The sequence below is a fragment of the Lissotriton vulgaris genome, chromosome 6 (genome assembly GCF_964263255.1).
Source record: "Lissotriton vulgaris chromosome 6, aLisVul1.2, whole genome shotgun sequence".
Taxonomy (NCBI): domain Eukaryota; kingdom Metazoa; phylum Chordata; class Amphibia; order Caudata; family Salamandridae; genus Lissotriton; species Lissotriton vulgaris.
This window is the reverse complement of record NC_141694.1, coordinates 1,615,570,068-1,615,594,160: the sequence shown is the minus strand read 5'-3', so window position 1 is coordinate 1,615,594,160 and position 24,093 is coordinate 1,615,570,068. Positions and strand designations below refer to the sequence as shown.

At 43.3% G+C, this 24,093-nt stretch overlaps 1 protein-coding gene across 2 annotated transcripts in view; it reads left to right on the top strand.

Annotated features, from left to right (window-relative positions):
• The window catches only part of PRKCE (protein kinase C epsilon), a 1,279,555-nt gene that overhangs the window by 333,508 nt on the left and 921,954 nt on the right, over nucleotides 1-24,093 (top strand). For both annotated transcript variants that reach the window (XM_086927786.1, XM_086927785.1), the window contains exon 2: nucleotides 20,829-20,895. In XM_086927786.1, coding sequence (XP_086783912.1) covers nucleotides 20,829-20,895 — 67 coding nt within the window. The remainder of the gene's footprint in view (nucleotides 1-20,828; nucleotides 20,896-24,093) is intronic.

The following is a 24,093-nucleotide window of genomic DNA, read 5'->3' as shown; positions in this document are numbered from 1 at the left end:
AATGGAGTGCTCTGGGCTTATAATGGCTGTAAGCCTGGAGCTTCAACATTCCAATGTTTCTTTGTTCACAGCTCTGGCTGTGAACAAAGGCTTCAAGGAACCTGAGGGGATTCCAATCTCCTCACGCTCCCAAAAGGCTTTGTTTTTTTTGTTAGAACATTCTGTCCTCTAGTGACAATGTTCTAATAGCCTTATTGCCCTTAGTAGATGGGCTATACCGCTATTAAAGTCCCTCTCTCTTGTTAAAGGCCCTCGCCTTCGGCTCGGGGCCTTTAACGCTGGAGAGGGCCTTTAATAGCCGGTATAGCCCTCTACGGCGGGCTATAAGGCTATAATAAGATGGTATATTCTAGCTTTGTAGACCTGTACATGCTATCTTTCACCATTACGTAACTCAGTCACTTTCACCGTTACAGAGCTATTGAGATGTCACAATCTGACCTTGAAATAGCTTATAGATATTAATCACATTAAAAACCATGTACTACTCATGCTGCTGCAATTCTGCACTTGTAGCTGTGTGAATAACAAGTTTACTAGATGCAATTCAGTTGGTGAATTAACCCACTGAGGTATCTATGTGGCTTAGGAGTCAATAACAGTGAATAGTGTTATCCCTTCTACATATCCTTGTTTTTGTATACATTTACAGTCTGTTTACAATCTGTATTGTGGCTCTTCAGTGCAATTTGTAAGTGTATATGTGTCAGACGTACAAATCAAGACATTTTGGGTTCGATTCACAAAGCTGTCTCAACTTAGGTGCCCAAAGAAAGGCATATGTGGTGGTAAATTCTTGTTGACTTTCGCAAAATCAGAAATTGTGGAATTTTTTATAAGGAAATTCTGCCAGTCTGATTAAGTTTCAGTTGTGAAAAAATCTAGTTGTAGGGTCTGGTTTGTGGGCATTCCTGGATGGGCCTATTAGTAAAACATGGTAAAACATGGTAACACCCCCCAAGAATTTTTGATTCGTGGGCATTCGCCAAGCACTTGTACTGGTGGTGTAATAAGACCTATCGTAAGAGGTTTTACGTTAATTGTATGCATTAAATCAGCTTTCTGCAAAATGACAGAATTGATCTAATGAGTTCCAGTTGAACCACTGTCTTGTTTTATAGATTATACTCCCAGATTTCCGCTATTGTAATGGCAGTTCTTGTGAACTATAGTTACTTAATGCGCACAAGGCATATGCGCCACTAAATCTCTGGTGGGTAGTAAAAGACAGCTCACATTGGGGTGCAGATGGTCCCCTTGGGCCCCTGGTACCTAGTGCCATTGCCCCTGAAGCCCCATGCAGACCTATACCTATGATTTGTGTGTAGGGTTCTGACATGAATATATTCCTATGCCTTTACATCTGTCAAGCACAGGAGTAAATGTGTTTTTAGAGTGTGAAAGGGCATTACCTCCCCATAATTCAGGAGGGCATGGGACCGGATTTCGCCACTGGAAGAATAGTTTTCATGTGCAGAAAAATCACGATATTTGTAGAAGTGCAAACTTACTGTGCATTGCACTGCACAAAATGTACAATTAAACATATATTTATGTTGTAATATTTACACATTGAGTGCTTATAATTCATGTAGCTATCCAGGAGTACGTCTGAAATGCTTCCTTAAGTCTATTCAGCCAGAAACGTAGGACAATCATAGGAGTAACTCATGACTTTGATCTTTTTTGTGTCTCTGTTGGCATGCAGCATGTCGTGGTACTTGAGGTTGATATGAGTCCTTTTGTGCAGATTTGGATCTGGTTTTTGGGTGACCTGACAGGGCTGTGAGCTGTCAGATCCTGGCTGTCGAGGTGGAACCAGCAGCAGCGAGGCACCACTGCACCTTCAGCTGGCAGGCTTCCCATGCTGTCATAACCTGCATCTTCCAGGACCCCGATGGGAAGATACTGACACCATTTAGTTTGCACTTTGTGGCCCGAGTGGCAGCACTTGGATGATGTTCAGCAAAATGAAGGGTTTGATTGTTCTCAGGGACATGCGGTTTTCTTTAGTCCTTGATGTGAAAGTGTCCAACAGTTTTGCTTTCTTAACAGTGAATTACTCATCTCTGTTATTTACTGTTGAAGGATATATGCTGGTGATTTTTTACCCCAAGATTTATGCTTTTTGTTTCAAGGTTAAGGCCAGCAGCGGCTCCTCCTCTAAGGGTGAGTGAGGTGCGTTACGCCACTGCTATTCGCCAGTAAAAAAAAGGAAAAATAATATTTTTTTTTCGCCTTGCTGAAGCAAGTTTTAGGGTGGGGTGGGGCTTGGCTGTCATCACAGCCAGCAGGGGCAGGGGTGGTTGGTGCACTTAAGTGCGAATGACGGTTTTGCCGGCTCTCTTGGGCTGGTCGAACAGTCATGTGCACTGATCATGTTCTCCACCCGGCTGAATTGTGTAGCTGGGTGGAGAGCAGGCACAGGGCTCCCACTTCCTGTCTGAGTGCTGGAGCCTCTCATCAGGATGTCAATATTTTAATAGTACTGTCTTATATTTCAGACAGGATCAGCCCCTGTAATGGTGTGACCATTGATGGTCTTCAATAACAAGTGCATTCCTACGGCTGGTTTTGAGCCTCAGTGGTTACTGTGTAGTAGTTATTTTCTTTTGAGACACATGCAGAGTGGGCCATACCTCGGCGGCCATATGATGCCTATATATGCAACTTGTTATATCCATGAAAGAAAGTTAGCCTAATTTCTGTGAGATATTCGATATTGTGAATTGGGCCTTGGATGTGGGAGCAAATGCCCACATGCATCAAAGTCAATTGCATTCGCAAACGGTGTGAATCGCAATTTTCGTCCATTTGCGAATGCAATTGCCTAATTTGGAATGCATCATGCATTTTGCAATTTTAGGAATCGCAACCATGTTGCGATATCTAAAATTATGATTGCATTTAACAAATCGCAATTTCAGATTTCTTAAATGCAATGCATGATCATTTTTGTATTGCGAATTTGCAATCTGGAAGGGGTAAATTAGCATGAAGTTGAACTTCATAAAACTTTCAAATATACACAAATTGCATTTTTGAAACTTTTAATTTACACACACACACATGCCCTTCGGGCATGTGTGTGTGTAAATTGCATTTAAAGTTACATTTAAGGGGTGCAGGGAGGGGTTCTTTGGACCCCCCCCTGCACCCTTGAAATTGCATTCACATTCTTCGAATCGCAATTTGAAATTCGCAAAATGTGAATGCCTTCCCATTCATTCCTATGGGCCTTTTGGCCCATAGGAATCAATGGGAAGGGATTCCTTAATTGCGATTTGCAAATTTTGAATCGCAATTAAGGAAAATTAAGGAATCGCAAAAAATATTGCGATTTTTTAATGCATAGCATTTTGCGATTTCTTAATTGCGATTCCTTAATTTTCGCAATTAAGAAATCGCAAAATGTAACAATGATGCATGTGGGCCAAAGATTCATGTTATTTCAATAGCACCATTTAAGTGCCTTTCAGTTATACACCTATTTAAAGACATATTTCTGTAGAAGAACACTGTTAACTAAATCACATGAAAATATTTCCACTGGGTTGGGATAAATCATTACTGGAAGGATTTTGCAGAGTGCCTTTCAACAGAGGGCCAGGAGAAAAGGCATCATACCTATTGCAAGAGAAAATAATGTTTTTTTTTCTATCGTTTGGATGGTTTTGTCATTGCGGAAGACCAGGGGCCGTATTTCACATTATCATTGTTTGTGGCCAGGCACCTTTCAAAAGATGCGCCGGGCGCAAACAATGATAATGCACCTCGGGGCAGCGCATTCATGTGAAAACACAGAGGAGCTGCTCCACGTTTTTTTTAACTGTGCAGGCGGCACCCACCTGCACTTTCAAAGGGGATTAGAGATCCCTTTGCTGGCGGGAGCGGTCAGTGACTGCACCCGCCTGCAAGGGGAGTCTGGGGAGTCCATGGGACCCCCTGCAGAGGGCTGCTCTCAGGGGGCGCACCGACAGTGCGCCACCTTTTAAATGGCGCACTCTCAGCGCTCCTCCTGCGGTCTTCTTTGACTCTGCGCCCCATCTGGGATATGACACTGATGCACAGTCAAAGGAATTCCCTCATTTGCATAGGGTACGCCCCTATGCAAATTAGGGAACACCCTCTGAAGCTAGTGCTGGCACATTAAGTGCACCAGCGCTATCGGTATTATAGAAGGGGACTCACAAGCGTCTGCGCCCCTTCTAAAATACCAAAGTGCCCCGGGGCGCGCAAAGCCGGGCGCAAATGCCCATTGTGCCCTTGGGGTACCTTCTGTAATATGTGCCAGAGGTATTGTTGTATAAAAAATACTTTTAGAAGATGGCGCCTAAAGGATCTGTCATCTAAACTATTTTTCTCCTTCTGTTGCTTAACAAAGAGCAACAATTGAAAAACGTGCTTTACAGCGAGGAGTGATCTCCTATCTTCCTTACTTATTCTCCTTCACCGTGCTTGCACCTGGTCAGACTATGCATTGAAGTGGGAAGGGCAGGCTGATTGCATCCTAGGGCACCTTCAGTATGGATTCTGGACTGGTGAGTAATTAGTTCGCATTTCTTCCTGTGCTCCCTATCTTTTTATTTCTGGTTACTACGGTAACCCCAGTTTTTTCATCCCACTTTAAGCCCTGGTCATATGCGTGCTCCTATTTCTATGCACCTTGTCAATTACTAGGGGCCATTTTGGGCCTCCATTACTGGATTTGATTCGAATAGCCCCAAGAAGGTTTGTGCTTTTCAGTTTCTCTTGAAATCAGATGCTGCATCATCTGCGGAGCAGGTGCACATTCACTGCTGATACGAAGCAATTTTACAAGGACGTCTTGTATTCCCTTATCACTGCATAAGCAGTAAACTCCATTTTATAGAGAACAAAATCAGTTACTGTGTGCAGAAATAAAACTGATGTTAAACTTGTAGGAAGACAGATTCACAGCAAGTGTTGTTAGACTCAGTGCATTCCACCATTCTCCTGGCTGGATATTGGCCTGTCAGAGACAATGAAAAAGCCAAGAGTAACGAGAAAGAAAAAGTGAGAGCATTAAAGCAATCAACCAATGAGGGATTGTAAAGCGCCGCTACTCACCCGTGAGGGTCTCAAGGCACTGCAACAAAAGGGAAGAGAGACCACCATGCGGATACAATGCAAACATTTGCAGTGCAATAGGTCTCGCATTAGGAAAGTTTGAGCTATTGGTCTTGTAAATGACAAGTTTTTTATTTACGTGTTGGTTTTGAAAATAGCTAAATTAATAGCTTTGTCATTTACAACGCCAATAGTTATAACTTTCGCAAATGTGACACCTATAGCATTTGTAATGCAACATGTTTTGTATTTACGTGACTTAGATGTATTGATATTACAAATAACAATGGCTTTTAATTAATTAATACTTAAATACAAGAGATTGTAATTTATAATGGCAATAGCTTAAACTTTTGTAAATAACTTTTGTGGAGATTATGTTCAGTGTATTTTATTGTGACGAAAATCCAAGAACAGAAGTGAAATATTAACATCTTTTTGTGACATTTGTAATAAAGCTTGAAACATTTAGAGAACATATTTGAACCAGTTGTTGTTGAATGGTTGCACAGATTGATGCTGTGATGGCACGGAGTGATGTTGTGGTGGCGACGAGTGATGCTGTGGCGTTCAGTGATGCTGTGGAAGCGCATAGTGATGTTGTGGTGCCCCTGAGTGATGCTGTGGTGGCCCTCAGTGATGCTGTGGTGGCCCTGAGTGATGCTGTCGTGGTGCTGAGTGGTGCTGTGGTGGTGTTGAGTGATAATGTGGTGGTGCTGAGTGATAATGTGGTGGTGCTGGGTGATAATGTGGTGGTGCTGAGTGATATGTGGTGGTGCTGAGTGATAATGTGGTGGTGCTGAGTGATAATGTGGTGGTGCTGAGTGATAATGTGGTGGTGCTGAGTGATGCTGGGGTGGCGCTGAGTGATGCTGGGGTGGCGCTGAGTGATAATGTGGTGGTGCTGAGTGATAATGTGGTGTGCTGAGTGATAATGTGGTGGTGCTGAGTGATGCTGGGGTAGCGCTGAGTGATGATGTGGTGGTGCTGAGTGGTGCTGTGGTGGTGCTGAGTGATGCTGGGGTGGCGCTGAGTGATGCTGAGTGATGCTGGGGTGGCACTGAGTGATGCTGTGGCAGTGCTGAGTGGTGCTGTGGTGGTGCTGAGTGGTGCTGTGGTGGCGCTGAGTGATGCTGGGGTGGCGCTGAGTGATGCTGGGGTGGCGCTGAGTGATGCTGGGGTGGTGCTGAGTGGTGCTGTGGGGGTGCTGAGTGATGCTGTGGTGGTGCTGAGTGATGCTGGGGTGGCGCTGAGTGATGCTGGGGTGGTGCTGAGTGATGCTGTGGTGGTGCTGAGTGGTGCTGTAGTGGTGCTGAGTGATGCTGTGGTGGTACTGAGTGGTGCTGTGGTGGTACTGAGTGGTGCTGTGGTGGTGCTGAGTGATGCTGTGGTGGTGCTCAGTGGTGCTGTGGTGGTGCTGAGTGATGCTGTTGTGGTGCTGATTGGTGCTGCGGTGGTGCAGAGTGATAATGTTGTGGTGCTGAGTGATAATGTGGTGGTGCTGAGTGGTGCTGGGTTGGAGCTGAGTGATAATGGGGTGGTGCTAAGAGATAATGTGGTGGTGCTGAGTGATGCTGGGTTGGCGCTGAGTGATGATGTGGTGGTGCTGAGTGGTGTTGTGGTGGTGCTGAGTGGTGCTGTGGTGGTGCTGAGTGATGCTGGGGTGGCGCTGAGTGATGCTGGGGTGGCGCTGAGTGATGCTGTGGTGGTTAACCATTTGGTAGCATTGTAGTGTTACCTTAGCACTGTCAGATGTTCATTTGGACTGTATTATCTGAAGCCTAAGGAGCACTTTGTCTGCCTGAATGAAGTCCCCAAGGCTTTGAAACTACCTCTGGTGTTGAACACAGACCTTCCTATGGTTATCAAACTTCTTTATTTAAAGAGTTTTTCATATAGCGCTGGCAAGACCCGAGTGTATCAGAGCGCTTTAAAAACATTTGATTTTCAAATATTGTCAAAGGTAGTGTTGGATAAAAATTGTAAATGTAAATGTAAATGTATGTAAATGTATAGGCATTTATATAGCGCACTACTTACCCGTAGGGTCCCAAGGCGCTTCAACCGCTGCGAAACCCTTCCTGGCTTCCCTGAGAGAGGGTCCCTGGGTATCACCAGGCATCCCCGGCGGTCTGGTGGGGCCGTTAGTGAAGATGAGGCAAGCTAATGCCCAGAGTTGCCGGATGTGATCGCTGATCAGAGTGGGCACCGAGGCGAGAGAATTATCGAGTCCGCTGACCCTGGTCCAGAAACCTGCCGCGCCGGGATTCGAACCCTGGTCCCGGGCCGTCCTCTGCTCTCGGGTCTGCCGCCTCTAACCAGTGAGCCACACTACTGCACAGAGTGCAGTCTTTTTTGAAGTCACATTAGTTACAGAGTAAAAGTTATAGAATAGAGTCTTTTTAAAGTCAAATCACTGCAATTCCTGGAGAGGGATAAACAATGTAGTGAAACTCAAGGAGGAGGTTTCAGTTGGTATTCAGGTGTTATGATGGACTTTAAAGCCTGATGTGCTGATTGAGAAGATATTTTAATTGTCTTTTGTAGCTCACGAAGGAGGGGTTTAAGATTCCACAACAGAGAGGGGCTGTGAAGGACGGAGAGGCGACAGGCAGAGGCCACGAGAGGCGGACATCAAAGGAAGGGTGGGAGGGGAAACGTGCGGCAGACATCAAAGGAAGGGTGGGAGGGGAAACGCGCGGCGGACATCAAAGGAAGGGTGGGAGGGGAAAAAACTGCACTTACCGAAATCCGGCTGGTTCAACAGATTTTCGTTCAGTTGTAAAAGGTTCCGAGTTATAAAAAATAACTCGACCTAAAAATGCCCAATGACAAAATATGATAAGCGGTGTAGTCATTGCACTGGTGCATGTGTTAGAACGTATGCAAGTGCCTGTAGAATGATGCAAGTGCCTGTAGAATGACACCTGCGTGGTTTGTTATACTGGTTTACAATCCAAGATGAGGGTTGCCACTTGGATCAGTAAATATTAAAATGATTTGAGCACAAAAGAGCAAAGTAAAAAAGAAAATAGGACCACAGGTGTTGGAGGGTAACGGGGGAGTGTATGGAGGTAGCAGGTAGGAAAGCATTGCAAAAAGGAGACAACAACATAAATGGGCGGGGAGAAGCACACATGGAGAGAAGAGCACAGAGCATGGTGAAGTAAGAACACAGAGCATGGCGGAGGAAGAACACAGAGCATGGCGGAGGGAAGAAAACAGCGGTGGAATTGGGGATTTATGAGAGAAAGAGGAGCAAAGAAAAGTGACAGCAACAAAGTACTAGTGAGAAGTACCAAAGAGTGAGAACACAGAGCGCAAGGGGCATGAGGGGCAGAAATACATGACAGAGAAACACAGAGAGCAAGGTGGGCATTTAAGGGGAACCACAAGAGGAATAGGTGAGAGCTGGAAAATACTCGAGGATATGCTCCACAGGGGCAGAGACATGATGGACAAACTAGTACAAGCAATGCCATCAAATAAGAAGCAAGCCAATGACAGGAACACCAACTGGTGGTAAGTACAGGTGCCTTTAGTAACTGTGATGCTGCCACACGAGCCCTGCTTTCTGCTGCGTGTTTTTTGGCTGGAGATGTACGCCTTCAGCTCTCGTCTCCACCCACTTGGAGCGAGGCTTGTGGTAAATAACAAAGTAGTAATAATAAGGTTGATGCATTTAAGGCACACGTTACTTCTCTTTATAGCTGGGTAACATTCTATTCACTGGGCTCTGATGTCACAGCCCTGGTAGAGCAAGATATATTCAGGAGCTCCTTTAGCAGAGACAGCAACTCGTTACATCTGTGTGTGAAATGTGAATGTGTGAAATGCATAAGCTTAACATTGTGTTTGTGTTTAGAATTGCTAAATCGGCAGAGTCCAGACTGGTTAATGAAAGTAAAGAAAAAATCGTCCGCGAAAGGAGCAGGGGAGTGAGCGAGTGGGAGGGAAGCACTGGCGATAGGGGGCTGGGAAGGGGATCCCTTTGAAGTGTTAAGCTCTCGGCATGCGGAGAGAAGAAAACAGCGGTGGAATTGGGGATTTATGAGAGAAAGAGGAGCAAAGAAAAGTGACAGCAACAAAGTACTAGTGAGAAGTACCAAAGAGTGAGAACATGGAGCACAAGGGGCATGAGGGGCAGAAATAAATGACAGAGAAACACGGAGAGCAAGGTGGGCATTTAAGGGGAACCACAAGAGGAATAGGTGAGAGCTGGAAAATACTCGAGGATATGCTCCACAGGGGCAGAGACATGATGGACAAACTAGTACAAGCAATGCCATCAAATAAGAAGCAAGCTAATGACAGGAACACCAACTGGTGGTAAGTACAGGTGCCTTTAGTAACTGTGATGCTGCCACACGAGCCTTGCTTTCTGCTGCGTGTTAGTGGCTGGAGATGTACGCCTTCAGCTCTCGTCTCCACCCACTTGGAGCGAGGCTTGTGGTAAATGACAAAGTAGTAATAATAAGGTTGATGCATTTATGGCACACGTTACTTCTCTTTATAGCTGGGTAACATTCTATTCACTGGACTCTGATGTCACAGCCCTGGTAGAGCAAGATATATTCAGGAGCTCCTTTAGCAGAGACAGCAACTCGTTACATCTGTGTGTGAAATGTGAATGTGTGAAATGCATAAGCTTAACATTGTGTTTGTGTTTAGAATTGCTAATTCGGCAGAGTCCAGACTGGTTAATGAATGTAAAGAAATAATCATCAGCGAATGGAGCAGGGGAGTGAGCGAGTGGGAGGGAAGCACTGGCGACAGTGGGCTGGGAAGGGGATCCCTTTGAAGTGTGAAGCTCTCTGCATTGCTGTGGCGGGTCTGAAGCGCGTGCAGGGGCACATGAACTGCATGTAATCCGAATCCACGCTTGGTTCAAAGACTTTGTTTCAGCTACTATGGATCGACATCTGCAATGCGCATGCGCATTGGCAGAGGTCGACCTAAAAATAACAAACGGCACACGAGATGAACCATACATTTTTGCTTGTGTGTGTCTCTATTTCACATCTAAAGAAGAGGCTGTGTTGTGTTTTTGAAGTGAGGGAAAAAGCAGTTCAAAACAAGTAGTATTATGCTGTCATTAAAATACCATCAACATAGACAGAAGAAGGAACCAACGCAATGCAAAGCGCACAATCTGTTCAAAATATATGGTAGTAACAAAGAAGTAAATTTCTATTCTTATCATATCAGAACTGTGCTCTCATAGCGCTGATATGAAAACATTACCTGTAGTCTGGCCTATTTCATCTAACCGATTAGGAGTAGAAGAATTTTGCTTAAATAAATGGCATCATTTACACTAGAGGACATTAACACGAAAATGCTTAATAGAATGAAACTTAGGGAAAGGTGCCTTTACGAAAATACTATTCGTAGGGTTGTGGCTGTCAGCCAGCACTAGTTGTGTGGCCGCTGGTCACCTGATCCGGTAATCAGCTGGTGATGCTGTCCCTTTCACATGCAGGAGGTTTCACCAGCTGATTACCGGATCGGGTGACCAGCGGCCACACAACTAGTGCTGGCTGAGAGCCACAATCCTACGAATAGGGTTTTCGTAAAAATTAGGAGCTGCATATTTTGAATACCTGCCTTGCATCACAAAATAGAGAATCTGCCTTTTGAGAAAACTTTAATTCTCTCACCTGGAAGAGAGATGGGATGTATGTGTAATCAGGAAATTGACCTTTAGTCTCTGGTACTCATGAGACCATCTATATACTTTCGGGACGGAAGTACAACCGACAATAAGGACCACAATCATAAGAATTTAGCCCTGAAGAAGTCGCTGTGTACTGCAAGGTAGAGACGAAACATGTGTTGGCTAGGCTAAGGCTCTGTACGAAGGAAAGCACAACAAGGACAACAAATCCTGGAACGACACAAAGCAGTGGATGAACAGTGTTTCTTTCTTCCCCTCATAATTATACTAACAAAGTTTGTTTACTACTAGCGTGCGCTGTGAGCTACTGCTGACGGTGATTTATGTTGCCTAATACTTTGTGGGGGTCTATATTCTGTAATGGTTATGGCTACTGCTGTGACTATTTTCTTAGCCTAACTTTGAATAGTTGTTACAGCTACTATTTGCTGATGCTGATTTTAGAGAAGGGACTCTGATGAATTTCTGCAACTACTCTTCATGAGGACTTTGGCTTCAATCTGATTCTATTACACTGCTCTTTTCCAAAAGGATTCTTTATGGGTTCAGGTACGTTAGGATCTGCTTATAGTAGAATAGGGATTAATTTCCTTTATGGAACATGCTGTAATTGACTTGATTCATTCTAACTATGACTTTTTTTATATTTCTGTAAACAGATTTATCTGATTTACTAATTCGAATAAAAAGGCAAAACAAATACTAAACTCTTATTGATAAATAAAGGTTTTCTAACTGATCCAAAACTCTCCTTATTGACTGAACTAAAATACTAAATTGATGATGTCTATTGAGATGTTTTTTATTGATGCTCCATTCTGAAACAGTGGCAAAGATCCATTGCAGAGAAGAAGATTTTGGTGTGGAAGTGGAGATCCCTATTGTGAATTACGGGTTGAACTCAAATTATTTTTTAAAAAAAATTCTCGCATCAGCATGTTTATCAATCAATGGAAGTGTGGCTTAACTGCGTAAAAGGTTGGACTTGGAAATGCAAGTGCTGGTTTGAAGAATCGGGATTTGCAGTGAGGTTTTTTTCACCACAGCAAATCATCTTACTTGTCGGGAAAAGTTTGATTACTTGTCTTATTATACATAAATCATTTTATGTCACTGGAGGGGCAGAGGGGAGACTGTTATGGCTTTGAAAACTGTTGTGCACACTTAAAGGAGATCTGAGTTTTTATATTCAAAACAGTAGTTGGCTCTGCACTTCACTATTGTGAGGCAATCTTAGTCAGAACCTCAAAAAATATTCTATGATAATTGTGGGAAATTCTAAATTTTGCATCATGAGAGGTGGCCACTTTAGATCACCATGAACACTTAAGCCAGACACCTTGCAGAATTTACTGGCTTCCTGTAGCAAAGTAACCTGGATACATTCTAGCTCTTTATTTCAATTTTGACTGACCTTCAAACCCTATATTCCTGGAGACCTTAGAGTATGTCCAGCTCATGGTCACAAAGTATGTCAGGAAATATCAAGGGGGAAAAATGTTCAGGTCAGCAGTGCTCTGTGGTGGCAGTAAACTTCCGAAAGAACTGAGGGAGGTACATTTCTCGCTTGGTTGGGACAGGCTTACAATTCTGCTCTTTTAGTTACTTCTGATGGGTCAAAGTGGTATTGGGTCATTTTAAAAATGCTATGCTAACACCTGCATTTCTTCAAGGTTTGACACCTAATAACTTTCTATAATTATAATTATGGCAGAGTCAGAACCATGTGTTTCTAAGTTCGTTTACCAGTCTGTATCCACATACAAATCTACTGCAAAAATACAGCAGTAAAAAAGATTTCAATGAGGATAAGGGCAGAGAACACACAGATAACCTAAAGGATGCAGGGGGTGGTTTTTCTCTGCTGGGAAAATGTGTTTATTTCTGCACAGATCTATCTTAGGGGGATGAAGAGCTCAACATTTACAGAGGTGCTACGCCAACGCTCTTCCTAAAAGTAAACTGATTGGCCATCCAAATAGGAGTAGTTCCTCAAATGCCAGGTGGTCACAAGGTGTTAAAACCACGAGACTAGCGATACTGTTGCAGGGAAACCAGAAGGTTTCATTTTAATGCCCTCACACACCTGTTAGGGTGTCATGCTTCATCATTGGGCGCTCCTCATCTGGCCGATGTTGCAATGCCTGACGGGCCTGGGGGCTCTTTGTCTGAGATCTTTCGATCAGAATATCCTGTTTTAGGCGAATGCATGAGAGCGGAAGTGTATCAAGTGAAAAGGTGAAGTGCATCTAAAATACTCTCTGGTGCCCTAAAAAATGTATTTATTGGGTAAGGGTACCAGGACTAAGTAAAAACAGTGGTGCTATCCTACGGTCACAATGTACCTAGACAGCTTTCAGCAAAGTGAGGTCAACATGTTTCATGCCTTGATTGGCCTAACAGGCAGTCGGCATTTGATCAGGACCAAGAGTAGTAAATTAGCGCCCCTAAGAGGCATAAGACCTTGTTTCTAATAAAGGATGGCCACTCAATTTGTATAATACTGCACCTGAATGGTTGCAGCACAATGAGTCCACTCCAAGGTAAGCAGGAAATACCCCTTAGGCAAGTTGGAGGGTCCCGGAAAAACTGCGGGACACTTCAAATGGTCCGGGATGTTGCTGCGAGACCTACCCTCCTAGCGATGTCTCTTGGTCCTGATCAAATGACGACTGACCCTTTACTTCTGCATATTCCTGCTATTCCAATTCTCTGCAATCGAGATTCACGACAAAGCGCGCCTGGAAACTTATATTGCGGCGCACATTACAAGGGGTTAATGACTCTTCCCAAACCAGGCAGCCGTCAACCTGACAGGAGAGGAACGCCATGAGGGCACGTGAACTGTCAGATGTCATCACGTTTTCATGTCATCGCGTTCTGCAAACACTGCAGCCTACAATCAATATTCACGCGGATTAAAATCTGCGTGAGTAAGGGTGAGCCAGCAGGAGTCTTCATGAAAATGTACGGCTAAAGTAGATGTCCATCAGTACTTAAAGGGATTTTTTATGAATCAAATAAATGTTAAAAACGTATTCTAAACAGAAGAGGAAGTCTACGGATCGATTTGCGATATTTTAAAAATGTTCTTGTGAATTTGCTCAATGGTGATTTAAGTGAAGGAGTCTTCTAATAAGCGCGCACTGTGGAAATCTAGTTTTTTCATACTCTCATCCCCCAAGTGCAGCCCCTTCCTGAGATCAACACCCTAAATGCGAGTCTGAGGAGATAGCTCTTTCGCAGAAATACGAAATGCGTTCACCTCAGTTCATCCACAAATTAATATCATTTTCCTTTCTTGAGTTTTCTTGGGCCAGCTTCCTTCCAATGTGGAATTTCTGTTTCAAATGGATGAGAGCTTATTTTGTTTTTGTTAAATGCAGTCGACTGAAATATGAGGGCGAACCGAATAAATGTACGGCACTCTGTTAGCTTCTAAATATTAATAAATTAAGTTGGAAAGGCTTGCCACAAAAACAGTTTGGATCTGAACGAGGCAGCATGACTTTGCATGAAGTAATTGTATGATAAATACTCCACTTTTGAGAAGGCCATCCCATGCCAAGCCAAAGTGCATACCCGGAGCCATGCCTTTTAAAGGCATGTGTGCGGAACTGGTGGAGTGCTTCCCTGGGTAGGCCGGAACACTGCCCATTAACACTGTGAGATATGCTCTGTGCCACTTCATGCTGCACGTGCATGGGGTTTGTGCCACATAGCACATTAAATGTCAAGAAGAGGAGGACCTCTTGGCAAATTGCTTTTAAACACAGAATGGGGCTTTGCGGGGGTGGCCGACCGGAGGGAGGCTCGCCCCCCCGGGGAATTTGGGGCCCCGGGAGGAAGGGTGGGTGGAAGGATTTAGAAGGGGACAGGAAGGGAGTTTGGGCTGGTTGGGCTAGCTGGTGGGATTCGGGCTCTTTTTGGGCTTGGGCCGCTAAGAGCGGCCATTTTGGGTCACTGTGCACCATTTCGTGGGACAGTGACCCAGCAGCCGGGGGGCATTTCTGATCGTTGTCCCGCCCGCCCTCCCTTTAGGACAGGTTTGTTGGGGGAGTAGAGGGGAGTATGTCCGGGGTCATGTCCGTTCTGGGTTGGAAAAAAGGGGTTTTGTTGGAAGCAGGTGCTTTCTGGGTTAGGTTTGGCTGGATGTGTTGTCGCTGGGAGCAGGTGCTGGGAAGTTATGTAGGATGGCGCTTTTTCCTAGTTAAACGGGGGGGGGTAGGATAGGAGGAATGAGTTTTACTGGCAGAGGGGGAGGGAGTGTACATATGGCAGGTGTTTAAACAGTTGAGGCAAGAGTTTGGGTAATTGGTACTGATGTTTATGTTGTTGGCGGGGAACTGTTTAGGGGTGGGGGTGGGGGGTTTGGTCAGGTATATGTATAGTTAGTTAGGCCTAGTTTTGTACGGCAAAGGCCAAGGATGTGGTATATTTTCAGGATGCACCTGTTTCCCAATAAAGCGGCCTTTATCACACCTTACATCTGTCTCCGGTTGGTTTCTTCTCCTCCCCGTCTCCCGATGGGCCCCAAAGTGCCTGCCATAGCCACCTCATTGGTGCAATTTATGACATTTGTTAAGCTTATTGCATTTTTAGGTCTGGTTTGACAGCACCCCTTTTTGCATTACCTATTGTTGCAGATTCTTTAAAGTACACATAGAATGGGATTTGACTCCTCCCAGAGAAATATTTCTCTCTCATCTCATGCTATTGGCTGTTTGGAGTATCATTCCCACCACATATGAAGGGCTGACATTACAATGCCTTTGGCACTACTTTGCATCCCAAAAGGACCCTGAAACATCAGACATTGAATTATTAATCTCATTTAACTGAATGCTGCATTTAAAACTAAAATGATCAATTCAATTCAATTCAATTAAAAAATCCTTATTTCTGTAACAAACAACATACATATATCAGATTTTTAAGAATACGTTTCCGCTAAAATATTTACAAAATTTTATCAAAGGTAAAGCACAAATGATTATAGAATTATTTCTACGTGCAATACAATATAGCGGCATTCATCTGATATTGATATATGTGCAAAGTAGCCAAATAAAGTGCGAATGTTAATTCCGTCGTTACTAAAGTGCAATGTACATTTAGCAGCACAGAATCAAATGCTTAAAAGGTCTAAGCTACATCATACAACTAAAATGATCCATTTTTAAACACTGCAGCAGGGTTTTTAATTTTTTACCCAGTACTCAAAATGCAAGCCAGACAGATTTGCATTACCAATGCATGCTTTTAGTATTCAGTACAAATAACCTCTGGGGCAGTTTTTTTAATCACATTTCCAGTATGACAATAACTGGCCTTAAAACTAGGGCTCAAGCTTGCTTCCTACCATCATACATACAATGAGTGGTGCTATGACTGTGGAGTGAGCACTGGTTTCAAGAGTACATCACACAGGAAGTGCAGTAGTGGGTGTGGCACCTGTGCCAGAGAAATTTTTGAAACTACACTGTGGTTCAACTAATGTAATAAATAGTCTGCAATGGTGAGAACTGACGGACTTGCTAGATTCTAAGTAGATATTTTCTGAAGTTATCTGAGGCCATATTCCAAATTTTGGCAGTAGAGCATCAGTCTGCCCTATTTTTCTGAACACAGACATCAGCTAATGTGCACTCCATCATAGAAGTAGCATCTTCTGTGACCGTGATGCGGGTTGCATGATGTCTGGTTACCGTAAAGCAAGTGCTATCTGCAACTTCTGGTTATTTTTTCGGCGCAGGAATTAGTATCTGTATCATCATCACACTCGGGTACTCTGAAGTGCTTTTTTGGGTATTATTTTGTGGTTGTGGTGGTTTTTCAACTTCCATAGGTGAATCCACAAGTAACTTCATTAGGGCTCCCGGTTTTATGGTATTTTGTTTTGTGGACTTTCAGTCTGAACTTATCCATATTTATTTTTTTACTAATCTTAGCTGTATGTATCCATATTTATATTGAGTTTTATGGAAAAAATGAAGCTGAAACTAGTATATTTGCATATTTATTTAACCAGTAAATGGTACACTCTTACATGAATGCCTGACAGGTTTCAATGACATGAACAACCACTGAGGATAAATCAAGAGACTTATATGAAAACATGAGCATTTTAGTGCTAACTTTGTGCATATCTGCTGCTTTTTAATCCTCATTACTAAAATGTCTTTCATTTTTATCCCCCATACCTGCCAAACCACACAGCTGTTGGCCTGGCAGTCATTTGTCAGTGCTTAATTTGAAGGAAAGAAAATGCCAGGGCCCTCATAAGGAGGCCAATGCAGCTTGCCTCACCCATTGCCCCTTCCAGCAATACCAATGACAGTACCAACATAACTACTAAGCATCATACTCGTACAGGTGTGACAATTCAGACTACTCCAGACCCCTAAAGCTATAAGAAAGGCTTGGACAGCAGGTATTAGTCATTTTAATGTATATTGAATAAATAAAGAACTCTTGTTGTTCTCATCTCTAAATTAGATAGACAGCGCCACCATGTGGCAAACTGTTATAATGTTCACAATTATTTGCCAGTGCCAAGCACCAGAAACCACTGGCTCAAATTAAACACTGGAATTACTCAAAATACAACCTAATTTCCATTTTTTGTCCACATTTAAAAATTAATACTGACAGGGAAAAAAATGGTTTTCTGTCTGTTTTTATCAGTAAAGATCAGTAAAAACTGAAAACTAGAAGCCTCAAACAAAAGTGATATCTTGGCAGAGGTGTCATCCTTATTTAATCACTCCATGAAGACATTTCATCCTGACTCTCCACAGATAATATTGTCAACTCCAGCTCCCGATGACCCACCGACCTCGTTTGTACTCTGTGGGGCACATGCATCATTGACAATTGCATTCGCAAATGGTACGAATTGCAAAAATCGGCCGTTTGCGAATGCAATTTTTACTTTTGGGATGCATCATAATTTTTTTACTTTTCGCAATTTAAGAAATCGCAAAATTGTGATGACTTAAATTGTGATTGCATTTAAGTAATCTCAAATTGAGATTCCTTAAATGCAATGCATCAAACTAAAAGAAATAGCGATTTCGCTAATAGGGGGAGCAAATTACCATGAAATTGACCTTCATGGTAATTTGCAAAAACTTTGAAAAATGCACTAAAGTGCATTTTTCAAAGTTCCATTTTACACACACACATGCCCTTGGGGCATGTGCGTGTGCAAGATGTACTTATAGGCAGATTTCAGGGGTGCAACAGGGTGTCCTTTTGACACCCTGGCACCCTTGAAATTGCATTCTCTAGGTCCATAGGAATGAATGGGGAGGTATTCCTTAATTGCGATTCGCAATTTGCGAGTCGCAATTAAGGAATTTTAAGAAGTCACTATTTTTTTTTCTATTTCTTCATGCATAGCCATTTGCGATTCCTTATTAGCGAATCCTTATTTTTCGCTAATAAGGAATCGCAAATGGCAATGTTGATGCATGTGGTCTGTGTTCCTTGTCCATGACAAACTACTGGCTATACCATGGTCTAGTTGCCGTACGCTTGACCTACTTATAGCATCTTTCTTTGGAATGTCCATCTTCTCATGTTTGCCAGAGGATAGTCTCATCTTTTTCTTATCATTCCATCCAATCTTCATCTCCCTTATGATGCTCGGGCAGCAGAAATCCAGTTGAGAACCACACAGCTGCATTTACTACAGTGCTTTACCGAGCTTTATATTAAGGTGTGCTGGGATTTCTGTTTAAAAATCAGTGACGATGAGGGTGTGAAAGAAAAGCATTCATGTTCCTCATTTGTCTTCAGGCCATTACAACAACTTCAGTTTCCTTGTCCTCAAAACCTTTGTGAGACTCAAGAAGCAATTCACTGTTGCTGTCTCTAAGGTCAGCTCACTTGCCCCATTTTTCTCAAATGACTTCCATTATAACATTTGTCCTCCACACAGAAATTCAACTCAGTGATACATACCAGTGCCAGATCCCCTTTTCTTGTATCTTATTGCTTATTTATTTCTCCTTCTCAACTCGTTCTGCCACATCCACTATCTTTTCCAATTCAAGTAACAGACTCGCATGCAACCAGCTCAAATTAATTTCATATCTGCCTGTACTAGTTCACCACTACTCCTTTTTGGGTTCCGGAGCAGCGTGCTACTCGCCGAAAAGCTCTTTGATGCCTCGTAATGGGTAGTAAGCGCTATATAAATGCAATTACAATCTGTGTCCAGTCTCTCTCTCTACTCCACTGCTCTAATTCCACTGGCAGGCCTGTACTCACCCACTTGAAGTCAGAACTCAAATGTGTCCAACCCTACAGGCCAGTCATCCTGTGACATTGCCTACTCCCTCCATGTATCAGCTACAGTATTTCATTCCGTTGACCATGCCATTTGTTTCACAACCTCCTTCGCCACCCCATGACATTACTGTTTTCCCCTCTTTACTTGTCTTGGCCTTATTGTGCTTTTGCGGCTAACTTTTGGGTATCCCTGTACTCCATGCAGTCAATTTTGTTTGTTTTTTAAATGTACACCACAAGTCATATGTTTCTAGGTGCTTACTGCTGCTGTTAAATGTTGTAATGAGCTACATTTTCCAGCTTAGTGCATGCATTGGCAAAGCCCATCAGTCTGGGTTCAATATGCTAGCTGGTTTAGCATATTAGAATGCGACACAAGGGAGGGAGACAGCAAGAGTAAGGAGAAACGCAAACAGAAAGGGCTATAGAAACAAAGGAGTCCCTCACGCAGTGCAAAGCAAGTACAAGAGCGATAACAATTCCACAATTTTGCGTCACAAGGGTTGAAAGCATCAGTCTCCTTGGCCAATGATGTAAGTTCATGGATCAAGCTATATGTTTCAATTTTCTAAGTGCAGATTCATCTTAGGCTGCTATTTTTAAATGATTTCTTCAAGGTGAAAATCTAAGCATATAATTTAAAAGGAAAATAAATGTAAGCCTTCACTAGGAGCTAAGATGGGATGGGATCTCAACATGACAGACATGGTTGACGGTTTGAGCAAGCCTTGGATAAGTCTTCTTGCCACATTTTGAACTTTTTGCAGTCAATTCATTTGACCACTGGAGCATGAAAGCTGGTGGAAATGAAATACAGAATCATACTCAGAGCTCTGACTAAAATTTGATGTCGTGAAGGACTTCATGTGTTTCTCAAGTAGTTTGCTAGGACCCACTAAATAAATGCCAAGTTTTACTACCAGCCAATAACGTACTGTTTTGAAGCATCTTTGATTCTCTTGCCTCAAGAGCCTGGGTTGTTCTTGAGTCTGTGTTTATTTGTTCGCTCATATTTGTTTTACTCTATGGATGCTATTTTTAAGTAGGGTGTTTTTGGGGGCCTACATCACACCATCAAGCACACCACTTATAAGATAGTGTACTCATAGTGTATGCATAATTTGAAGGTTCAAGTGAATTAAACTTATTTGATCTTTATTTGCAGAATTAGTATGCTTCCTTTTTATATGTATGTGTTAGTATTTGCTTATTTGGCCCCAAAGATCTGGAACTCGCTTCCCCTCTCACTTCGGAGCTGTACCAATCTAATGCAATTCAGGGGTGCACTGAAGACCTGGTTATTCAAACAAGCACACGGTTAGGATACTGCTCACCATCTTTCCTCTTCTCCAGCGCCATGAAACCTCTGGGTGCCCGTGCGCTATACAAATTATGAATAACATAACATAACATAACATTTGTAGAGCATGAACCTAGCTCAAGAACAACAGGGCTCCAAACACGGGGCCTGCCCCCCAAGAAGATGCAATTATTGGGGGAAGCTCAACTCCAGAGTCATGGTAGTGCTCCGTGAAGAGGTGTGGCTTCACCTTGTTTCTAAATTGTAGGAGACTTAGCTGTGATCTGGTTTTAATGATGATGCTGTTCCAGATCCTGGGAGCATGAACTGCAAAGGCTTCTTTCTTACAACTGCAGTAAACAGATGTTCCATCAGGGGAAATGTTTAATCTGTTGGAAAAATGATTGGGAAAATGTACAATGAAACGGCTGGATTTAAATGTTTGTTTTCTTTCAATTTCAGATTGATTTGGAGCCAGAAGGAAGAGTATACGTCGTGATTGATCTTTCAGGCTCATCGGGTGAAGAAGGTAACATTTCTCAGTGTTTTACCTTTTACTTTTGATGGAACTAAGACATATGTATGGAACTCAAATGCAATTTGTCTGACCTCGAAAGTGAACTTTCTGTCAATCCAAAGTGTAGAGGTTTTTTGAGGGGTTGAGCTCATGAGGTCAAGTTGGTCACTGTGCTTTAGTTCTTATGTGTGTTGCGAGACGAAGTATCTGACATGTATTTACCCAGAAATCAGTGGCCACAGAACCAGTATGGAAATTTGCTTCATACCTTCAAAGAAACAATTCTACAATATCAACTTACAGCACAACCATGATTTATTACTAGAGCCAATGAAACGAGTTCTTTTAAAGTACCACATGTTGTGGGCACAGACCAACTAAATAGCAATATATACAACCTATGTTGAATAATTTCTGATTGTGCGTGTTCCTTTTTTCGATATTCCAAATTTTGAAGAGATCCTCTACTCCTCTCAGGCGAGTACATGGGTAGATACTCCAACATGCAAATTGATCAGCAAGTTTGTGGACCAACGTGTGTAATGGTAGATCTTCTCAAATCACATACATTTTGCAGAATTTGAAGATGGCTTAGTAAGGGTAACATTTTCCATAGGAGTGAAACCTGAAACCCCTTTTCTGGGACTCTATAACTTAGATTTTGATGGGGCTAATGCTTTGTGGAATGGGAAGAGGGGCAGAAGGACTCCACTCTGGTGGGGTGGGGGTTGGGTACAACATATTTTGGTACTTCTACCCGTCCTGTACTTACAGTGCAGCTCTCTCTGGTGCAGAATGTGCAGTTCCGTGGTTGTGCCTTTTTGTTCAGGCCACCATACTAATTATTCAATTTTATCTGTCTGTTTTTCAATCTACAGGAGTGCTGTGGATGTTGGGGCTGTTCCAACCCAGTTTTAGGAATATATAGAGATTATGGCCATTTTATGTATTGTACACATTGCTCCTGTTTATGCTGGTGGGAACTCTTCTTGTGCGTTCCTGTCACTTATGAAGACGTGCGTCTGATTACAAAAGAATCCACACTTTTCTCACTGTGTTGTCTGTCTCTGACAGTTAGCAGATGCTCTGGAAAATAGCAGAGAAGCACAGAGCACTGGATCAAAATTCCATTAGATGTTGTTTTTGCAGGTGGACACCCCAATCTGTTAAAGAGGACCACTGAGACTGCACCCACATGGCATTGTTCAGTGCCCCTTTTGGAGCCTGGGATACTGCTTGCTCCTGCAGGGACACTTCCTGTGCGATTATTAATGTATTTCCAGGTGCAGCCCTCTCTGCCTTTGGAGAGTGGTGATAGACACTCCCTGCCCCCTTCGTTAGGCCATCAAACACACCAAAATTGATGGGAGGAATGCTTGCAATTTGTCCGACCACTGGAATTCGGTCTGGGTATCATTCCAACTCATATTTTCTTGGAGCCAATAAAAACAGGTTCAAAATCAAGGGTTAGGGAGTGAAGAGGTAGTGCTCGCAAGAGTACTATGGTGGATGCATCCTCCGCCATGCAATGGTTTATAAAACAAAGAGATCCACCTCAAAGTGGTTTGAGTATATCTAGAGGTAAAAGGCATACACAGTATTTGTTAAAATACCCCTCACACACCAAAAGGGCCCTTGGTGTCATGCTTCATCATCGGGGCCTTCCCGCCCCGCTGAGGGACGGGGCGTGCTGCGACTGGCGATTACGCTGGAGCACAGTGCTCGCTTCCTCTCTCGTCACCCGCGGGTGGAAGCGCGTGTGACGAGAGAGGAAGCGAGCACTGCACTACTTCATATGAAAGTTTCATTTTCACCTCTCGACCCGAAGGCTCATGGGGCATTGACTCCTTACGTTTCTAGCCTATTCTCAGAAATACTGACAGAGCTTTACAAAGCATATACTCGTACCACATAGGTATTGTATTTCTAGATCATTTGTAGATATCTTTTCATTTTTTTCACATATTGATAGCAACATAGTGAGTGACAGAGGGATCTTACTCCGTCCTGACGAAGAAGCTTTCACAGCTTCGAAACATGTTGACACCCCCAGGAGATTCAGCACATTAAAAGCATTATCTCTCCGACTCACCTTTTTAACGGTACCAGCCTATGACCAAATAAAGTTGTTTTGTACCCATAAGGCCAGGTATCTTTTAACATCACTTTTTCACTCCCCCCTGACCCTGCTTCACTCACTACAAATACACCTCACATAGCACTTACAAAAACCAAGTGCTCCAGCGTAGTCGCCAGTCACAGCACGCCCCGTTCCGCAGAGGGGCGGGAAGACCCCGATGATGAAGCATGACACCAAGGGCCCTTTTGGTGTGTGAGGGGTATTTTAACAAATACTGTGTATGCCTTTTACCAATAAAAACAATCCAGTCCAAACTACGAGGGCAGTCCTCCCTGAACCAGAATACAAGACTGGTTTTGCTCTGATCAGGCTCTTCAGTCAGGTGTAGATTGGTTCCAGTTGTACAGTGAGCATGGGACTCACGTCATGGCATATCTGTCCCACATAGGGTGGTACATGAAACATATAAAAGGTGATGGGAGGAATGCTTGCAATTTGTCTACCACTTGGCAATCGCTAGGGTTAGCATTCCAACCCGTCGTTCTCTTGCTCACCATCCCACCTCTGTTTGGACCCAGCCATATGCAAGTCATTCTTGGCCCTGTTCCCATAAGAAAGGCCCAGTCTGAACGGCCAGGCCAGGCCAGGTCCTCCTGGTATCAGTATAGAAGCAACCCAAGACCGGCTTTGGCCTGATTGGGGCGCTTCCATCAGGTGTAGCTTGGTTTCAGTGGCACAGTGAGCAAAAGACCCATGCATGGGCATACCCTTTCCACTTAGGCTGTGACATCAAACACACAAAAGGTGATGGGAGGGTTAATTCAGTATTTTTGCGTCCTTCTATAGGACGCCTTTTAGGGTTCACTGTTAGCGTTCCAGTTATTAAGTGAGAGCCTTTTGTTAGTGCGTCTGATATATGCTGCAGACACAAGGGCAGAGGTGTGGCATCATTTGCATTAGGCCATGCATCCATGAAAATAAGGGAACAAGGATTCAACATATGCACAGAATCTGCTGCTGCTTCAGAAAATGAAAGTACCCGCGATGATTCACAAATTCCAGCGTAGATTTGGTGGCACTATGCCGATTTATCATAAATTACGCTTCTCCAGAGTTTAGTGATGTGCAGG